The sequence below is a fragment of the Hirundo rustica genome, chromosome 4 (assembly GCF_015227805.2).
Source record: "Hirundo rustica isolate bHirRus1 chromosome 4, bHirRus1.pri.v3, whole genome shotgun sequence".
Lineage (NCBI taxonomy): Eukaryota > Metazoa > Chordata > Aves > Passeriformes > Hirundinidae > Hirundo > Hirundo rustica.
Window position 1 is genome coordinate 55,688,740 of NC_053453.1, and position 20,198 is coordinate 55,708,937.

The 20,198-nt window shown below is 43.0% G+C and overlaps 1 protein-coding gene across 1 annotated transcript in view; it reads left to right on the forward strand.

The window, feature by feature from the left end:
• The window catches only part of SYN3 (synapsin III), a 195,984-nt gene that overhangs the window by 164,589 nt on the left and 11,197 nt on the right, over positions 1–20,198 (forward strand). The window contains exons 8-11 of the mRNA XM_040062902.1: positions 3,070–3,212; positions 8,541–8,615; positions 12,010–12,112; positions 17,597–17,731. Of these exons, the coding sequence (XP_039918836.1) occupies positions 3,070–3,212; positions 8,541–8,615; positions 12,010–12,112; positions 17,597–17,731 (456 nt within the window). The remainder of the gene's footprint in view (positions 1–3,069; positions 3,213–8,540; positions 8,616–12,009; positions 12,113–17,596; positions 17,732–20,198) is intronic.

The following is a 20,198-nucleotide window of genomic DNA, read 5'->3' on the forward strand; positions in this document are numbered from 1 at the left end:
ACCTTCTTAAATAATGCCCTCTGGTGTCACACTACATCCACCCTGGCTTTGGTTATGTCTGGGATTTTTTTCTTCTGTTCAGAAAATGGATATCTTATTGACATCTAAAAGAGTTACAAGACAGGAGGAAGTTAATTATACAAAATTTAAAAGTAAAAAGCCGATAAAATGGGGGAGTCAATAGATAAGGCAGGAAAATAAATCTAATTTGACTGTAATTTGAGTGCTTCCTGTTTATGAAGTAATAACCATACCCTGGGATAAACCAGCATTAACCCAGAACACGGCCGTTATTTTGTCAAATTTGGCTGGCTCTAACAATTAACAAATGGTGGCTCAGATTTCAGCTTTGGTATGGTGATTATTTTGATGCCTGGTGGGAAATAAGGCTGTGATCTCCTACAAGGGGACTTCTGTGAGTTGCTTTCTCTGAAAAGTCCATGGAAAGGTCTCTGGCACAGGCCAGGGAAGATGTCCAGAGCTGTTTCCTGGGGACTGTGCAGTGGTATAGCACTGTGGGAGTCATCTTTATTTTTCATTTCTTACTTTGTGTCCTTGGTGAGTCCCCCCTCTTTATTAACCCAGCTAAAAGTCCTCAGGCCTATTAGAAAGAACGTTTTCAATTGCCTTCCTTCTCTCCCCGTTGGGAAGGGGTGGTGGAGAGGAGGAAGAAATGGACCCCTCCTTTCCACAGCATGCTGTATTTTTGAGGAAACATCATATTTAACAAGATGAGTTCCTTTCTAGCAATATCAATATGGTCTAATTCCAGTCTGGAGAGAGAAGCTGCATCCTTTCCTTTGCTCTGGGTCAAATGTTCCTGGGCTGTGGACGCAAACATTTCAGTTTGGGCCCAAAGACCTCTGTTGCACTAGCACAGCACTTTGTTTTAAATCCCACAAACGTCCTTGTTTCAAGTAGGTCATTATATAATAGCTTTTGTATTTTCTCACTCCCAAGAGGGTCCGGGAGAATATGTTGTAACACCATGTCAGTGTCGCCTGCCCTTGCAGTCCCTTTTGTGATCATCTCATCTGGGTGGGACTCTCTTGCTTGATGTCATTCAGCTCAGGGCAGCTCTTATCAGTTCAACAAAAATACCCAGCTCCAACACAGCCTGCATTGTTCCCTCTGGTATTTTGCAAGTCCAGGCTCTGGGTTCCCTCTCTCATTCTCCCCGCTGCCTCCAGGGCATTCCTACCACCTCACCCTGCCCTGCATATCCCTACTCAGACAGAGAGGGAAACAAAACAGCCTAGAGCAAGGCTGTTCCTCCTGGATGGCGTGTAATGGTTGCCTTTTATATTGGCTATTTCCTTTATTTTTTCTTTTGGTACCCTCCCTTCCCACAGATGACTGTCATCGCCCTCTGTTCCTTTCCTCAGCAATTCCTGGATGGTGAGAGCACAGCCCTCACCACAGGAAAAGGGAGAAGGACTAGGGGTATTTGTTAGTCAGTAACAGGAGAAGCAAAGACGAGTTCTTTTTCCTATTCAGGGATCTAGAAATGGTCACAGGTCAAACTGGTTGCACTTTTCACCTTCCCCATAACTGTTCAGTTTTTGAGAGCTTTTCTACAACAGGATGTGGCCAAATCTTTGGCCTGTATGTAAGCTGGCACTTACACAAAACAATCTAAACATAGTAAAACAGGTTAGCAACAAGCTTGTCCTCGGTTCCCTAGTGAAGATGTCTCCCGCCCTCCCTTGGCTGAAAGCAGATACAAAAAACCGCAGGTTTGTTCTTTGAGAAGAAACACCAGATACCATTGCATGTGCTTCCTTCAGCCGGCTCCACAGAGTCTAGCATCACTTTCCTTTAACACACAGTGACGCAGCTGGGAAACTCCTCTGGAGAAGAGACCTATGGACTGTCACCTGTCAGTGCACACTTAGCAAAGCAGTGTTGCAATCCCCAACTGTGGTCTCAAAGCATCACCAAGATACAAAGTGAGGGTAATAACATAAAGAGAGCCACACACTTGCTCATCCTTTTCATACAGTCGTGGTCTTTTTTCCACAAATTCATCCACTCTTCCTGCACACGTCCAGCCCTAAGGAACAAGATTTGTACAGGTTTCTCTGACGCACCAAACAAGTGTTTGCCAGTACACTAAAGGCCATGGTTAAAGGTATGAGTGAGCTGAAGTTGTCCACTATGTTCTTGTTACATGCTTGTTCAGTTTTGCTTTCCCAAATCAAAGAGCTTTTGTAGAGGTTTGATTATATCATTAGAAATTCTGCTGTTTTGGTCATTCCTCATTTCACTTTTTTTTTTTTTTTTACTATGATACAGATCATTTCCCATAACTGAATACAGATCTGTGAAAAGCTGTCTTCTCAGAAAAACTGTAGCTCATAGATCTCAACTGTTCTTTTATTTCCAAATGCAACTGAAGTCTAACATCCAACAAGCTGTCCTACCCACATGCTCGTTGCCTCACACTCATATAAGTCTCCCCAAGAGTCACAAACTCCCCCAGAGACATCCTTTTCCTTCAGAGTTTGCATCCAGTCAAGAGACCTGCACAATTCCTCAGAAAAATTTGGAGGGGGTTGATGTGAAATACCAGGGAGCTGAAGCCTAGAGGTGTCAGACAACCAGCTCTTGTGTTGATTTCCCGGAACTGGTTTGTATATCCTGACCACCCAAAATATTCTGTTTTCATCCATCCCAACATGGAAAATAGCAGTTGTAAACTTTGAATGAAGTAATACCTCTTAACAGATTGAATATTTTTTTCTGAAGCATCCTAAAAGCAAAGAGCATTAGCAAGAGCCACTTGGGCAATGGTCTAGCTGCCTCTCTGGTGCCAGGTATACCAGGACTGGTGCATGAGGAAGGAGAATGGGATGGATTTGCTCTGGGTTGGTTTACTCTGGGAAATGTCTCTCTTTGAATCACAGAAATGTCTCTCTTTGAATCACAGAAGCCCTGCTCTGTCCTCAGCTGTGTCTGTGTGGGGTTTAATTGACATTGTGCTATTCAGGTGCAGAGATGACTTCAGCTCACAAAGTATTCATATTCTTTTTGCTCTCGTCTCTTTTTTACTGGATTTTGATAATGAAGGTCAAAGTCGAGAACCAGCACGACTTCCGGGACATGGCCAGCATAGTAGCCATGGCAAAAACCTATGCCACCACCGAGCCATTCATTGACTCCAAATATGACATCCGAATCCAGAAAATTGGCAGCAACTACAAGGCTTACATGTGAGTGCATGGCTATGCCAGAGCGTGACGGGGAGGAGACAGTGCTCTGGATATGACTGAGTCGGTGTCTGCTCTGGGCAGGAGTAGGTAGCTGACTTAATTTCCTTGAAGAATAACCCTGCTGTTGTCCTCCCACCTCCGAACTCAGATCCCTCATCTACCAATCATCTTTTCCGTTAGTCACTCTCAGGTCATTGTTTCTGGAATGTAAATCTCTGTCTGTCTGTTCCTGAGATTCAGTTAGTTCCCACTATAATGACTGTGTTTGGCCATCACCTCTCCATCCTGTTGCTGAAGAGCTCATCTTTCCCAGCAAAATCCTCCAGCTCCAAGTACCCTCTAGTGGGAACTGAACCTGCCCACTTTCCACCTGGAGAAAAAAATAAAAGAGATTGAACTAGGTGCAGCTCCTGGAGTCCTACAGTGTCCAGGCCATAGCAGCAGCCCATCCTGCAGCCTACAGCAGCACATCACACAAGGGGCACAGAGCACCAGGTACGAACGGCCTCAGCCGGGGCAGCGCGCAGAGTTTCTGTGGGCATTTTGCATGTGTGCTCCTCCATGCATACAAAGGAGAGAGAAGACGTGAGGCATTTCTGTGGGTGCCCCAGAGCTCCTTCCTGCCCTATGGGGTAGTGAGGGAGGTGGCATGACAGCAATCTTCAACACTGGTATGTTTAAATCTATTAAAAAGCATTCAGCCGAACTTCAGTAGTCACCACGCTCAATGAGAGGTGTTACCACATGAGTCAGTAAGACACCTGTTTCTTCTTACTACAAACCAGCAAATGAAAAAAGCCACACAGCACAGCTCATCCAGAAGCTCTTTATCCAACCACAGAATTCTGGACAAGTAATCTGCTCCAGCAGTACATTCTTCAGTTTGACAGATAAATTGCATATGTCACCTAACAACCCACAACATTTTGACTTTTGGGGCCATGTTTGCAAACTTCTAGGACATAATTCTGCTGAAACATAGTTAAACAAGATAATCAAATGTACACAATCACATATTTTTCAGCTATAACTGCCTAAAATTCCCAGCTGGATTCCTAGCACAGAAATGTTTAAGAAAACTAGATAATGACTGAGTCACTTCTTCATGGGAAGGAAGGACATGTGGGACACTTGCCTACTTCATGTGATCTCAATGGAAGAAAATTTATTTTTAATTGGATCAGGTCAACAATAGCACAGTTGCCTAATATTACATTAACATCTCAGAGAGTCTGACCTAAAATGGCCAAAGGAAAGAAGGTTTAAAATATCAATTAAAATTCCCTAATCCTGCCAACACACCTAGCCTTGGCTCCAGAGCCTGCTCCTCAACTGCCTCTAACTGCAACAAAGGCCAAGTTAGTCTGACCATACTCGCTCCTCACTTATAATTTGCACTCACCATGCATTCATCCAAAACAGGGATCAGAACTAATACCAGATCATTGAGAAAAGGAAGCAGTCACACTAAGACTTATTCCCACTTGGGAGTATAGTTGCACAAATAATTGTTTGCTAAAAAAAAATGTTTTCATATGAAAACAGTCATAAACAGAGAACACCTTAATGATAAATGAAGCTCATTAGCAAAGAAAGTAAACAGCAGGATTCACCCAGTGACTTGCTAACCCAGTAGGTTGACTTGGATTGAGAGAGCCATTTATGGATGTGACCTTCAGAGAATGGTATAGTCAGTCCCACCAGGGACTGCTCCTTCCACCACAGCATTAGACAAAATAGGTTATTTCTATAAGTATAAGGTATAAGTCCCTACTATGTCCAAGGACAGAGGTAAAAGCACCCAAAATATCAGAGCTCTCACTGGTGTCCGGAAGAGGAAATTCAAATCCATTAGTCATGCTAGCAAAACTCAGCCTTAAAGGTAATTCCAACATCTGCAGTAGCGTCATACGTAGTGACTAGCTTTGATCTGTGAACCATGGAATCTATCCAGTAATTTTATACCTTCACCCACACATATAGACTTTAAAAGTCCCTTTTCTTTTGAGAAAAGGCTGCACTGAAATTCTCCAGAATATGTTTACTTTGCACCAAGCATCTGCCAGAGGGAGGATGCTGCAGGGTGAGTCATGCATTCCTCCCTGCCCTACATGTTCAATGCACTTCCTTCCAGCCCATGACCCAAGGCTTCAGTTCAGTTTCCCATTGGCTTCAGTGCAGTGACTCTAGATTTACACTGCTAACAATCTCCTACTTAGCCCATGCATTGAGCCAGTCTGAAATCAGCAGATAAGCAGCATATGATACATACCTAAAATTCCACCAAGTGTATTTGACTGCCGTTATAATACTGGTGAAGATAAAACATGAAAACAGCTTGTGTTACAGCTCAAATTGGGGCAGAATTTTTTGCTTCCACACTCACCCCAACTAGAGGCAAACAGGGGGATCATTTCCAGTTGGGACTCCTGAAATGTTGTTCAGTTTGAATTAAGCCAGCAGCTACTGACTTTCAGGCATGGGATATTCTTGCCACCAGCTCTTATAAGAGGGTAATACCCTTCCTTTGTAGTTTCCTGAGTGGGATTTCTGACCTTGTTACCTCCAATGCAGTTCAATGTGCTCTGCAGGAGGTACCACATCAACTGTGTCTAAGCTAGAACTATTTATAGACTGAGATAGGACACCAACAGCTCTTGGTCTGCTCATTTATTCACTTCTCCTAAACAATGCTGAAGGTGTTGTGGTCACAAATCTGTTTGAGCAACTGGTCTCTGAAAGTCTGGGGTCCTTCTCTTTAAGATACTGACTGTACACTGTGTGGCCCCCTGATGTTTAGGATGGTTAGAGGCACTTCAGCTTTCAGTCCCTAAAAGAAATGGGGTTTGAGGCAGGACATCCTTAGGAAAATATTTCAGTGTCATTTTTCACTTCATACCATACCAAAAAAAAAAAACAAAAAAAAAAAAAAAAAAAAAAAAAAAAAAAAAAAAAAAAAAAAAAAAACCACCTGAAAAGAAGCTGTATGAGGAGGAGTTGGGGTCACTTGGTCTACTTCGCTTGGAGAATGAGAGAATTGAGGGGAGACCTCATTGCAATCTACAACTTCCTCAGAAGGGGAAAAGGAGGGGCAGACACTGATCTCTTCTCTCTGGTGACCAGTGACAGAACTAAAGTTGTGTCAAGGGAGGTTTAGGTTGGATATCAGGAGAAGGTTCTTCATCAGAGGGTGGTTGGTCCCTGGAACATCTACCCAGGGAAGTGGTCACAGCACCAAGCCTGACAGATTTCAGTAAGCATTTGGACAATACTCTCAGGCACATGGTGTGATTCTTGGGGATAGTGCTGTGCAGGGCTAGAAATTTGGCTTGATAATCCTTTTGAGTCCCTTCTGACTGAGAATATGCAGTGTTTCTGTGATTCTCTAAGTTGGGGGGCACAGCTGACACCTGAACTGCTCAGACATGCTTGGAAGGGAGTGATCTTGACAGAGGCTGTGGTGTAGGGTTTGGTGTCTGATCCAGTCGACTTCAAATAAAACTCTTCAGTCTCAAAACAGCAAGGTTTCCTAACAGGAAAGTTAGGAATACAGCAGAGATACATTTTAAATCTTATGCTCCAAATTGGCTCAAGATAGATAAGCATAAACAAGTCCAACACATCAGCCCAATGGCTTGAGCAGAGTTCTTATTTTGGGAGCCATCCCACATCAAATTTCCTCATAAAACTGTCAATCTCTGGTTTCATTTTCTTAGGGACAGCACAGTTGCTTACATTTGGTATGCCAGGTACATATTCTAAACACCAATGTCAAATCATCTTGTCGCTAATGAGACTCCAGGAGTTCCCACCAGTACTAATGGGATTTTGGATGTCTTCTGCCACTTCAGGGCAATTTTCTGTTAAAAATAAATGTTAGCAAAGAGTGGTTCTTCCCATTGCAGAACTGAAAAATATAATCGTAAGAATCCCATATCAAAAAGAGAAAAAGAGAAAGAAAGGCTGAGGCTAAACACTGACCTTACAGGCCATCAAAGGGCTCATGACAGTCCAAGCTTGAGGAGGAATCCATTATTTTGCTTAGGAAGTAGGCAGAAAAATGGATGCTGGGTGAAGGCAACAGGCCCAAAAGTTAACTATATAAAAACACAGTTAATTTGACACAGTAATCATGCTCCTTTGCCCACCCTGCCCCCCTCCCCCCCCCTACTCCACTCCTTTAAACAGAGTTATGAAGACAATTTAAATTTCACAGCAACTAAACATAGCAGTTTAGAGGAGAATTGGAAAAAGAAGTCCAGGGTGTCTCTCACAAGAGTAAAGGGGAGACGCAGGCAGTTATCTATAATGATCCAAGTTTATAGTCTACCAGGACATCAGTATTACCACCGCTGAATGCAGTTTTGCAAATTCAGCGTCTTTTGCACATGTTGCTAAAAATTTGAGAGAACTGGCAGCAAGGGCTCCCACGACCTCATATTGAAGTGTTGGATCACACCGCATGCTCCCCTCATAAATCTCTACCTAAATCTTCTTCAGTGTGGAGGGGCTTCCTGGACGTATTCTGTCAGTTTTTTGACTTGTCCTGGCTTGTACACTATGGAAGGGTTATCTGGAGTGTTGTCAGAGCAGGCTGTCTGATGTCTGCCTTGGGCCCAAGGTCAAAAAAAGGAAAATTTTCACCCCTGATGGTGATGGCAAAACCCAGAATTTTCTAGCAACAGTACCATTTTTTGGAAATTAACTATCAGTTGCAGCTATTGAAACTCCAAAGGCTTTGAAATAAGAAATTCTCCAAGTCCAAACACAGTGAGCCACTGACAGGTCAATGAAAAGTCAGTGAAAAGACAGTATGATAATATATTCTATGACATCTGTACCACTGAAATCAAATTGAAGTGGACACAGAAGTAAAATTGAAATCAAATTTAGGTAGACCTGGAATGTCAGAACTGATATTTTGTGAAGCTGCTCAGCAAATATTTGCCTGGAGAGCTTCTGTTCCATGGATGGCGGATGCTACCCTTTGCAGAATACAAGGGTGATTATCCTAGAGATCTTTTACACACATTTCAGTTCCTCTAGGTCGGATGTATAAAGAAAGAAAGTACTCACAGAGCCTGATGTGTGCTCAAGATTCCTTGGAGGTTTCTCTGCCTAAAATCCTCAGTCAGTTTTTCATGAGTCTGAACAACATATCCTGTATGGAGTGTTGTTTAGGAAGGATTTGGAAAGGCTTCTGGGAGGAAGAACCTCACCTCATCCCCTCCTGTACAAGCCCAGAGCCAAGAATGAGGACTATATATGGGAGGATGGGTCAGGAGTCTATTTTCATGTTCAGGTTATGTTTTTGGTTTGTTTTCCTAGGAGAACTTCCATCTCTGGAAACTGGAAGGCAAACACAGGTTCTGCGATGCTAGAACAGATTGCAATGACAGAGAGGTAAGGAAGAGTGTTTCAAGACAGTATTAGCTATTCTTGGGTTAGAAGGGAGGAATTGTACTTCCAACTTTGGTTAATTGAGAGAACTGGTAAGCCAGGTCTCCTGGGAGGCTGGATAAAGACTTTAAAAGACCAAGTGTTTTCTTAAAAAAATACTAAGGACACAAAGGCAAACTGTCCTATTTTGAAGAACAGGCTGAAATCTAGAAACCAACATTGCTAAATCATTAGACCTTTAGTGAACATAACCACAGGAAACAAGACCAGCATGCTAGGTGAAGCACACCAGTACAAACATGTAGGGATAAAATCAGAAAGGTCAAAGCACAAAACACAAAGTAACATGAGGTTATTCTAAGAACATTACTAATGAGAGGCAGACACAGAAAAGAGCTTTTCTTCTGCTTAACAGAGGATAAAACTGTCAGCTGAAGTGCTGAGAGCACTTTTTTCCTTTAGGCTCACAAAAGTGGTCACTGTAAGCCAAGGTCTTCTCACTGCTGAACGGAGCAGAAAGAATTCCCTCATGCATCTTACAGACTAAAATTTGCAGATGCTACTTCCATGTATTCAGATCACTGTGATATTTGTTAATATTGCAACTGCCTGACACTGTGGACTGATGGTAACATGCTTTGCTGGAACTGCTATCCTGCAGAACTAACTCTTGTTCTCATCACTTTTCTCCATCCGTCTAAGTATGATTATTCATAGATTTATAGAATCCATAGATTACATGTAGGCATTAATCCTTAGTGAATTTAAGATTTTTTCAAGTTATACATCCAGTTTGTCAGGTTCGTGATTAAGTCTTACTCTGTCCAATTTTGGGCACCACAATTAAAGAGAAATAGCAAGGAGTTATTGAAGAAAAATAGCAAGTAGAAAATCCAAATGACAATAAAAGGAACATTCAGAGAAAACCTAATGAGCTGCTGAGAAAAACATACAACAATTCTAGGTAGTTCTGTGTAGTTTTCCACCTTTTTCAGTTAGCAGACCACTGATATTTTTCCAGTGGAGGTGTAGACTAAAGCACAATGAACCCCTGCCAGCAGTGCAGAAGTTCACTCTCCTTCATTAACTGTTACAGACCTGGGAGAAGTAGCCCACAAGCTGAACACCACTTCATCCTAAAGATGAAAAAAAAAAAAAAAAAAAAAAAAAAAAAAAAAAAAAAAAAAGAGCATAGGGTCTTTAAACATAAGAAAACCTCTTAATAAGCATTTCTCACTACTTATATTACAAGTATAATACTGTAAGAAATAAATTATAGCTTTGAACATTTCCTATATTTTCTTAAAGTAAGGATAACATAGCACAGAAATCAGTTCTCTGAAAGGGATGGCAAATCTCTCTCCTCTTTCAGACCAGATTAATGAAATGTCTCCTCTTGGGAACGTAAGAGTTGTACAGGCAATCATCAAAGGTCCCTTCTGCACCTTTAGTTCTGTGAAACAGGGAAGCCAAGCCCCAAATCAGATGCTGAAGGTGACTCTGCAAGACCCTAATAGTACCATGAGAAGTGGGCATGATGATGCATCCTGGCTGTTCATAACACAGCTGAAGCTAGACACATGAAGGGTAGACATTTCCTTATTGCAGTGTTGTAGGATTGAAACCCAGATTGCTGGCAGCCTGCAACACTGCATTTTGATGGTTTGTTTTGTTGATTGTCCCACAATTAACTACTCCAGCCTTATTCAGCCATAAATGCAACAAACCCTGTTGAAACCTGTGAGTTGCCAGTGCATTAAATAAGGCATGAATCTGCTCAAATGCTCTGATGTTTAGGAGCAACCTGAAATACCTACTGTACTGAATAGTAAGTACAAAAGAAAGAAATGTTCAGGTAATGCAGAAATGACAGTAAATCCTGTGAAAATGCAACACCTGCTGCATGTGCATAAACTCACTCCCCTATAATACTTCTATTACACCCCAGCAGCCTTGATGCTTGCAGCGCTCGCCTATGGCCAACAAACACTGCAGATGTGTAGCCATCAGAGTCTTTGGCATGAACAACAATTCCCTGAGCCCAGATACCTAGAGATGCTTCTCAGGAATAGAGGTGGTTCCCACGATGGTGCCCCTGGACGCCGGGCCACAACAGTGCTTGAGGGGTGCTCTCTGTACCTCCTACCTGACTCATGCAGTCCTTAATTCTCCTCCTCCTTATGCTGCTGAGTCCTCCTCATACACTGTCTTCCTTGGGGGTCCAGAGTGAACACACTTGGTCTCCTCATTAGGCATAAAAGAGTAGTAGTCTTAAAAGTAGTCATAAAAGGTAGTAATATAAGTCATATTTTTTCTTCTTCCCAGAGACATTGTGTTCACACAAGTTGATCATTATATTGTCAAGCTATGGGGATTCTGACTGGCTTCAAGGATGTAAATTTGCTCTTTAGCCAGAACAGCTCTTTCCCCAGTCCCTGTAGCATCTGCAAAATGTCAGTGTTTTCATGAGACTGGGGCCTTCCCTCCCCTCTCTGCATCTTGTCATAGTCCTGCTTACAGCTCTGCTGTTCTGAGATTATTATTTTTATTTAAATGGCTGGGACCACAGCACAGCTGCACAGGAAATAAAACCAGGCTGCCTCATTCCCGCCTCATTTGCACAGTGGGGGGACGTGGTCCCCCCATAATATGCCTCTTGTCATTCTCTCTCCTCCTCTGACTCCAGGATAGCTAAGGGGCCACCAGCTCACATTCCCATCCTGGGATGGACAGGGAAAACTGCTGCAGCCTGAAGGTGTCCCTCCAACAAATAGTGCCTGGTCCAGGTGATGAGATTGCCTGACTAGCAACAACACCCAAGGGACAAAAGGAGGCAGGAGACTATAAAAGTATAAAATTGAAAGTAAATTGTAAAATGCAGGAGCCACTGCATTACAGATCAGAGAGGGGATGGGTACTCCTTGCTAAATTCAACGCTCACTTTCTGATCCTATTCCAGTCCAGGACATCTTATCAGGAGAAAGCTGCCTGCATAATGGAGGGCTTTCAGGCAAAGCCAATACAAATGCTGAGGGGCCAACACTACTGGGAGATTAAATGAGCTAAATATTTATAGCTTGGCTGAATGACAACCAACTGGAGATCTGATGTAAATACCAAGGAAGGAAAGAAACATTTTAAGGTGGCTTTGAGGGCAGGATTGAATCAATCTGAAATGAAGGGAAACTTTAGGCAAGATTCTTTTTTTTTTACTCCATCTCCTGCACAAGAGAGGGAGCTAAGGACCCAGCAAAGCACACGAAGGACATTGTAATAGCCCTTGTAATAAGGGCTCCCAAATGGCTTTGTGTTCCTATGGGCAGTGGGGTGGGTGTCTGGTTTTGGTGGGCTACCCAAGGACAGCTAATCCTAGGCCATGCTCTTGTGGTTTCTGCAGGTACAGACTCTGGGCAGATGCCTGTGCAGAAATGTTTGGAGGTCTTGATATCTGCGCTGTAAAAGCTGTCCACAGCAAAGATGGAAAAGACTATATCATTGAGGTGAGAGCATGGGCAACCTGAGTGTGAATCTCCTTTGGGAAGCATATCTGCAAGCGCTCTGCCTTGGAGTTCATATGCACCAATGTGCTCGCTTACCCCTGCATGCTCCTCTGCTCCTCCATGCCCACCCACTTCCTCAGGCCATGCCCCACTGATATGTGAGGAACTGATTCCGAGCCCCAGCCAAACCAGCAGACACACAGCAAGGTGTCAGGGTTGAAGTGCCTTCCTTTCTCAGTGCGGACTGTGAAAGGGAAGGAAAGCCACAGAGTGCTTGGCCACCTCAGCTTTCCAGCAGATGATTCAGTTCATTAAAAATCTCAGTTTCTCCCTGAATGAACCTGTCTTTCTTCAATCACTCTAAAGGGGACTTCCAAAAAAAAAAAAAAAAAAAAAATCCTAGCTCCACCTAATTTAAAAGAGGAAAATAAATTGTGAGAGTGCAGCAAAAGATTCACAAGCAACAGAAGCAACTTGACTGAACAAAACAAAACAAAAAAGTGTATTTTCTAAAAACTTTTGCCCAGACAGCATTCACTACAGTAAGAGGCAAGACAAAACACCACAAAGTTACTATGGGTAATGTGTGCCACAACATTTTGTATTCAGGGCTGGACAGACTGCGGCTCTGAGAGTTCAATGTGCTCCTTCCCAGGCCAGGAGGCAGGTATGGAAGTGGGGTAAATAGCACACTCAGATCATCCTAACAGGGCAGAGAAGGAAAAGCTGGCCAGAAATTCAAAGCGGAAACTGAAGAGATGCCCTGGAGGAGAGACAATCCAGCTAGTAAGCAAGTGCCTCTGTCAGTATGTGACTTGAGGAGACACAACTTCTGACCTGCTGTAAACTCCACCAACACAGGCTAACTGAGGAAGACAAGCAGAGCCAGCCTATTGGCTTCATGCAGGGGTGCTGACACACTGGAAAGCTATGTGTGGGAGAGCAGTCCCACCCGCTGAGGATTGGGATGCTGATGAGAACCACATGAGCCCTCCAGTGACTGCGCATTCCTGCATTAAATATCTGCTCTCCCCAGGGAGGGGAGCAGTGACCTGTCAAAGGCCATGTGATAGAAGCGTGCTGCCAGCAACCAAACACTGGCAAGCCTCTGTCTTTTTCTGAATTGATGGGGCCAGGGCTAATGGGTCTGCACCCGTATGCAATTCATCAGCACCTAGAGGAGCATCCCCTAGAGCAGACTGCTGTGCACTTTTAAATCTCTATGCCCCTGCAGCTGGGAAAGTAAGAGCAAGCAGCCTTGCTAGAGACAAGTGTAAGGACATTTGGATTGTCTCCACACATGGTTAGACATGATATGTGGTTTTTATATCCCTGCATATATTCTTGCACATAAGCCTAAGTACGTGCACACACGGCTAGTTCTGGGCTTAAAGATTATATGCTTCTGTCTGGATATGCATCTGGGTTTTCACATCTGCCACTCTGTGTGACTGACTGGTGAAAAACACATCTGTACCCTAACAGCCATCATCAGCTTGCACACAGAGAAATGCACACTCATGCTCCTCTCTCTGTGACCAAGGTAAGCAGCAATGCATCTAACATGACACAAATCAGAAGAAACAATATCATTTCAGATGGGTCATGCTGAACTATCCCAGTGGAGAATCTGATTGAGTAGGCCTGATGTATCAGCATCTAGCAGGCATTCAGATGCCAGGCTGATGGACATTGTTGGGAAAAAAGTAGTGTAGTGCCATACAAGGAGTGAACAAAGCCAAACAGGCACCTTTTTATGAAGATCTGAAGGAGATGTTGAAAAGTAATTAATTGCCTCCAGCCAACTTCCTGGGGTACATTTCTTCATTTATGGTCTGAAACTGATCCCTTGTTTTGATTTTTTCTTTTGATAGTCAGAGAAAAAAGTTATTTGACAGAGTGACAGTTGTATTTTCTTGGTAAGAAGGAACTGTGTGCTGTGACATTTTACAAGAAAGTATGCTTAAATGGGCTGAAGAAACACAGAATTTGCACAATGCAATTGCAGGCAGTAATTAATTTTCACAATGCAAAGTTGTTCTTCAGGAAAGATTCACAGAGGTAATGAGGGGGAGCTCTGTGAACTGAGATTTATCACAGTGGTTTGTTGCAAACAAAATCAGATTAAGACAGATGAGTTACCAACAGCACAAAAGTAATCTTGCACACACAGTATTTGCTCTTACTTGAACTTCACCTTCTTTTCTTTTCCCATGACAAACAGTAGAATCTGTTATGTTTCTGCCTTCAAAGCATGTACCATTTTTATGGCTCCTATTGAAACAGATGTCCAGTCATCAGTTTCCTTCCTTCCTTCCTTCCTTCCTTCCTTCCTTCCTTCCTTCCTTCCTTCCTTCCTTCCTTCCTTCCTTCCTTCCTTCCTTCCTTCCTTCCTTCCTTCCTTCCTTCCTTCCTTCCTTCCTTCCTTCCTTCCTTCCTTCCTTCCTTCCTTCTCAACTAACACTCCATTCTCAAACATCAGAGTGTGAAAAAACAAGCCCAGGCTTCAGCATCAGGTAGGCATGAAAGGGAGATCCAGGATGGTCTTTTCCTGAGTCTCTTTCCCTGCTCACTTTTCCTTCACACCTCATACACCTCATCAGGCAACAGCAGCTGCAACAGGAGCAGCCACTGACCTTGGGCAGCTACAAAGGCTGGGTCCATATGTGCTGACATCTTCTTGCCTTGCCCTGCTGTTCTGTGATTGCTGGGGAAGGAATGAGTGCAATCTGTCTGTAATTCACATATTCCTCTCAGCCGGTTGATTTATTCAGTATTAGCATTTGTATCTACCAGTTCCAGACTAATTCACCCTTCCTGGAGGACAGGTGAGGTGACATCTCATGATCTTTTTCAGTTCAGTCAGGCAACCAGCTGTATCATTTTACCCACAGAAATCACTGCCATTTTCAAAGGCCTTCCCTTGTGCATGTGATTGTTCAGTCCTGTATTTGCTGTCTCCCACATCTCACATTCCTCTGCCAGGTAATACATATCAGGACAGGAGATAGCCTCATCCCTGGTGCACCTTCACTGTTTCAGGTGGAACCTGCTCCAGGGTTCACTGCTCGAGGGTTCACTCCCCCTGGTGCCTTTGGTTTATAAAGCACCATCTTCCTCTTCAGCCGCAGAAAGAGGAAAAAGCAGTACTTGAGATGGGGAAACCTCTTCAGCCACAGAAAGAGGAAAAAGCAATACTTGAGATGGGGAAATTGGCTCTGGGGTTCTCAGCACAGGAAAAAAATGGACCTGTTGGAGCAGATTCAGAGGAGGGTCATGAAGAAGATTACAGTGCTGGAGCACCTGTCCTATGAAGACAGCTCCCAAAAGAACTGTGATTCTTCAGCCTGAAGAAAAGAAGGATCTGAGCAGATCTTATAGCACTTTCCAGTATGTAAAGGGGGGCCATAAGAAAGGGACAAACCTTTTAGCTGGGCCTGTCGCAACAGGAAAAATTATAATGATTTTAATAGAGGGTACATTCAGATTATTTATAAGGAAGAAATTTTTTACAGTGTAGATAGCGGTGGATGGCCCATCTGTTGAGACGTTCAAGGTCAGGTTGGATGGGGCTCGAGAGGAACCTGACCTAGTTGAACATATCTTTGCTCATAGCAGGGGTATTGGACTGGATCGCCTTTAAAACTTCCTTCCAGCCCAAACCATTCTACGATTCTATGAAAAGCGGAGTTTGGGGTGTTTTGAGCAGATCCGTGTCTCGGTGACTCCCGAGGGGCCGGGAGCGCGGCTGGCCTGACTCTCGGCAGGGTAAGGGCATCATCTAGTGGTCACACGGCATCATCTCGTGGCCACACGGCATCATCTCGTGGTCACACGGCATCATCTCGTGGTCACACGGCATCATCTCGTGGCCACACGGCATCATCTTGTGCTCGCACGGGCCCCTCGCACCGCGCCGAGCACGGAGACCGCTTCTCTCTCGGGAACTGTAATTGCCACATTTCCTTCGAAGATAAGAGTGGGGAGGAGGGAAACCTGCCCAGGGACGTGCTGGAGGGCCCCCAGGAGCTCCTGGCTAGTGAGACCCAGGTGAGAATTGGCCATTCCCTGACGCTGTTAGGAAGCATCACCTTCCTCACCTCATTTCTCAACGAAGAGCAGCTAAGTGGATAGTGGAAGGAAAAGCCACCTTGTGTATTTTGCCAAACACTGACATATAATTTTCTAACCATCTCCTTTTATGCCCTGGGCCAAGTCGGCCATGGATATAAACATCAACCCCCTTTCCATGTGTATCGTAGTTAAAACTTTCTAGGTAGCTTTTCTATTATTCATAGAAGACACCTAAAGAGATTAAACAAAACCATTACTCTGCAAGAGAAGAGCAGAATACAAACTCAATGAACTCACCTCACTGATTGCCTCTACTTTAAATCTAAAAAAAAAGGGTGCAAAATTTTCCATTTCCCTTCAAGAGTGCACTCTTGCAGCCTTGCCAGGGTGGAGTACATTTCCGATTGTTATCTGAGCGTGAGTCAGTGCCTTTCTTGAGCAATTCAACCTTCAACTTTGCATTTCCAGGGATTTTAATGTTTGCTTTAAAAATAAAAGCAAAATAAAATAAACTCTTCCAACTCTGATATTTTGGTACTATTATATTTACTCCAGCTGAATCTTAACTTCATCAGAGTACAGTTCTTCCTGTGGGATTTAGCTCATGTTCGCAAAACATTTGACTTATGATGGACTGTTGAAAATCATGTTCAGGGCTGCTATACAGCTGAGGGTCTGCTGTGCTTTCAGTATTATTGTTGTGAGGCCATTTCTTACTTCAAAGACCCTTTGACAGTTTTCCTCCCCCATCCTCACAGTCTTGCTTCCCAGTTTTCCCCAGTAGATTTGTAGAACTTGCTTGGGAAGCAGATGAATCACAGCATTATCAAGAAGACAAGCAGAGACCAAGTTTATTTTCCTGCACTTGGTGCTGGTGTGGTGACATTCTATTCACTACACATCTGTGGTGTTTATTTTCCCTCTCAGGGTGCAGTGCTTTGTGTTCATTAATCCCGAATGTTTCCCAGTTACCGCCAGTCCCTGTTGCTCTCATCTCCTCAGGCTTCAGTACATGTTGTTTCTCTTTTCCTGTGGCCCTTTAAGTTGCAATGTTACCCCCAAATACTGTGGGACAATGCCAGAGAGAACTTATCCATCAGAGGCATGTGAAGGAGAAAATTTGTATTAAGTTGATTTAGAAATCTTCCAGCCACCCTAAGTCTTGGCTTGGCTCCCAAGTCATGAAGGGAGGGAAGATGGAGAGTTGAGGGAAGTACATTTCCAAAAAAACCCTAAGAGAAATCCCACACCTGGAAAAGCCAAGCGTGTTTCAGCATGAGGACGGTGGTGACCACAGATATTGGCAAGGATGTGGAGACACAAAACAGGTTAATGCAAGAGGTGAGTTGAAACAGGCATCTGCCACCAGGAAACCACCTTACTAACTGTTGTTTTTGCCTCCTGTGGCAGGTGATGGACAGCTCAATGCCCCTGATTGGGGAGCACATAGAAGAGGACAGACAACTTATAGCTGATCTTGTTGTTTCCAAAATGACTCAGCTTGTCGTCACTGCTGGATCTACACCATCACCGCTGAGGCCTTGGGTATGAGTGAATAGAGACCTTGTGACCAAGTTATTTCCCTGAACTTTTTCCTTTCTCCCTCCTGAGTGTCAGGCAGTCAGACATCTCAGAGAGTTGAACAGTCCCATATGGGAGTGTATTGGACAGACAGACCCCTGCTCTTCCAAAGGAGACTCTCACAAGCTCTTTGAAGTGGGCACCCCTAAGGAGCATCTCTCTCCCTTACTCTCCTTCCAGATAAATATGACATTACACCAGTAGCATGTCCAAGCATCTAGACATTCTGAATTGCTAAATTCAGTGATTCCCATTGAAGACAGGCATTTTTACCGGTACTTCTAATACTCAGATTCATTTCCATCTAACACCCTCAGGATAGGTTTCATTATGGTTTTTGCATCCCTCATCCCTGTTCTGCTTTCAAGAACAGAAAGTGGCAATCTCCAGCAAGACTTGTTCCATTCCTTTCTGCAGTTTCTTCTTCAAAGGACAAAGAGATGTCCTTTGCCACCTCATCAGGGGGAGGCTTTATTAAAGCTGAAATCATAAAAGAACCTATTATTTTAGCATTTAAACTGACCCCTTAGTTCTTCTTGTGTACATCCATTTTGAGTATCAAATGCATTAACTTTTACTGCCACATTTCCCAGGGGCAGTTCTGTATAAATGAAACACCCCAGAACATAACCTGAGTATCCAGGTGTACTTGTGCTTGTACCTCTTTCAGTATCTAACAGAGAGCCAAGTGCGAAGGTTTGAGGACAGCAAATCTGTACAACAAAAGAGACAAGAAAAAAGGCTGAGGGACAAAACTGCTTGCAACACGCTGGTGCAATTTTCATTTCCACTTGAGACAAAAAAAAATGGTAGAAGGCACATTAATGATGCTCTGTCTTTGTCATATGACAAGCCACTCCAGCTAAACCAGGTCCCAGCATGAAAGGTATTTGGGGTAACTCCAAGTTTTAGCTAGAGTGAAGGAATAAACATTTAATAGACACTGCAAATGCTTTGAGGCAGGGAAAGTGGTACAGAAGAGATAGTATTTACAAAGTGGAATCAAGAACTACTTGAAATAGCCAAGATATAGAGTGTATGAACTAAGTGAAAAGGGCAAGCCAACAGAAACTGAGAACATGGACAGGTGCATCTGTTTTCTGTGTCTGTAATATACTGGTACAGAATTGGATTATATTAGAGCAGACCTAAATTAAGGCCAAAACAAGAACAAAGGAAATCTTGAAGGGGTAGTATGTCAAATAGAAAAGTCAAATAAAAGTGTCTTCATCAGGAATAAAACCTAGAAATACCTGTATATATTATCAAGAAAACAAAACCACAAATACGTTAACTAGAGTGTTTTACTGTAGAGAAAGAGCTTGGTGCCACAAACATCACAAAAATTGTACATACTACATTACTAACATAATGTTATAACAGTTAGAAGTGTCCAGAGAGAAATAATTAAGTATGAGGCTGGTGAGATGCAGAACTGGAGCTACAGTTGAAGACTTCCACAGAAGGAATACAAAGAGCAGTTTTGAATATAAAGACAGTAGTACTGAATATGTAGAAATATGAATCCTTGAATATCCTATGGGTATAAATAGAATAACTCTACATATTATTGAACTTCTTTATACTAGACTCTGGGTTGAGAAAAATGGAGAAGTTATGAAACTGATTGCACAAAATTACAGAATCACAGAATCACAGAATCACGGAAATTTTAGGTTGGAAGAGACCTTCAAGATCATTGAGTCCAACCCATCTCTAATACCTCAACTAGACCATGACACCAAGTGCCACATCCAGACTTTTTTTAAACAGAGATGGAAAAGTAACAACAATGTGAGACTTCAGTTATCAAGAAGCAAGTCAAATATCACAGTGAGACAGCAGTTCAGAGCGGGGTAGAAACACCTTGACTTTGACATAAGAAGCATCCAGGTATACATCCAGATAGTGAGTGTGTACCAATAGATTTAATGTCCAAGGGACAAATGTGGTATCAAAAAGTAAGGGTATGACAAAAGCATAAGTAAAAATTAATCAACTCCCGAGCAGCAAAACTGTAAAGATGCTATTTGAGAGACCACTCTTTTCCAGAATTCGTATATACATTTCTGATCTGCTCCTGAACCAAGAATGTGAGAAATAAACTTGTAGAGTTAAATGACGAAAAGGACATTCAAGACAAACAGGAAAAAATCTTTCAAATTGGAAATCTAACATTTAAGAAGACCTTTATATGGAATCATACAAGTAATAAAAGGATATGTAGAAAGGACAGAAATTAATTTTAAGGAGCAGATAGAGGAAAGAAACAAGTTCTGTGAGTTCATCAGAAAATTGAGCTCTACCAAACAATTGGTGGACTCCATGGATCATCCAAATTTAAGGGAGGAAAAGAAGGCAAGAGGGACAGCATTGTGACTCTAGTAAATGTAATTGCTGAAAGTGGGGAACTTCTTTACCTTGTTGTAGT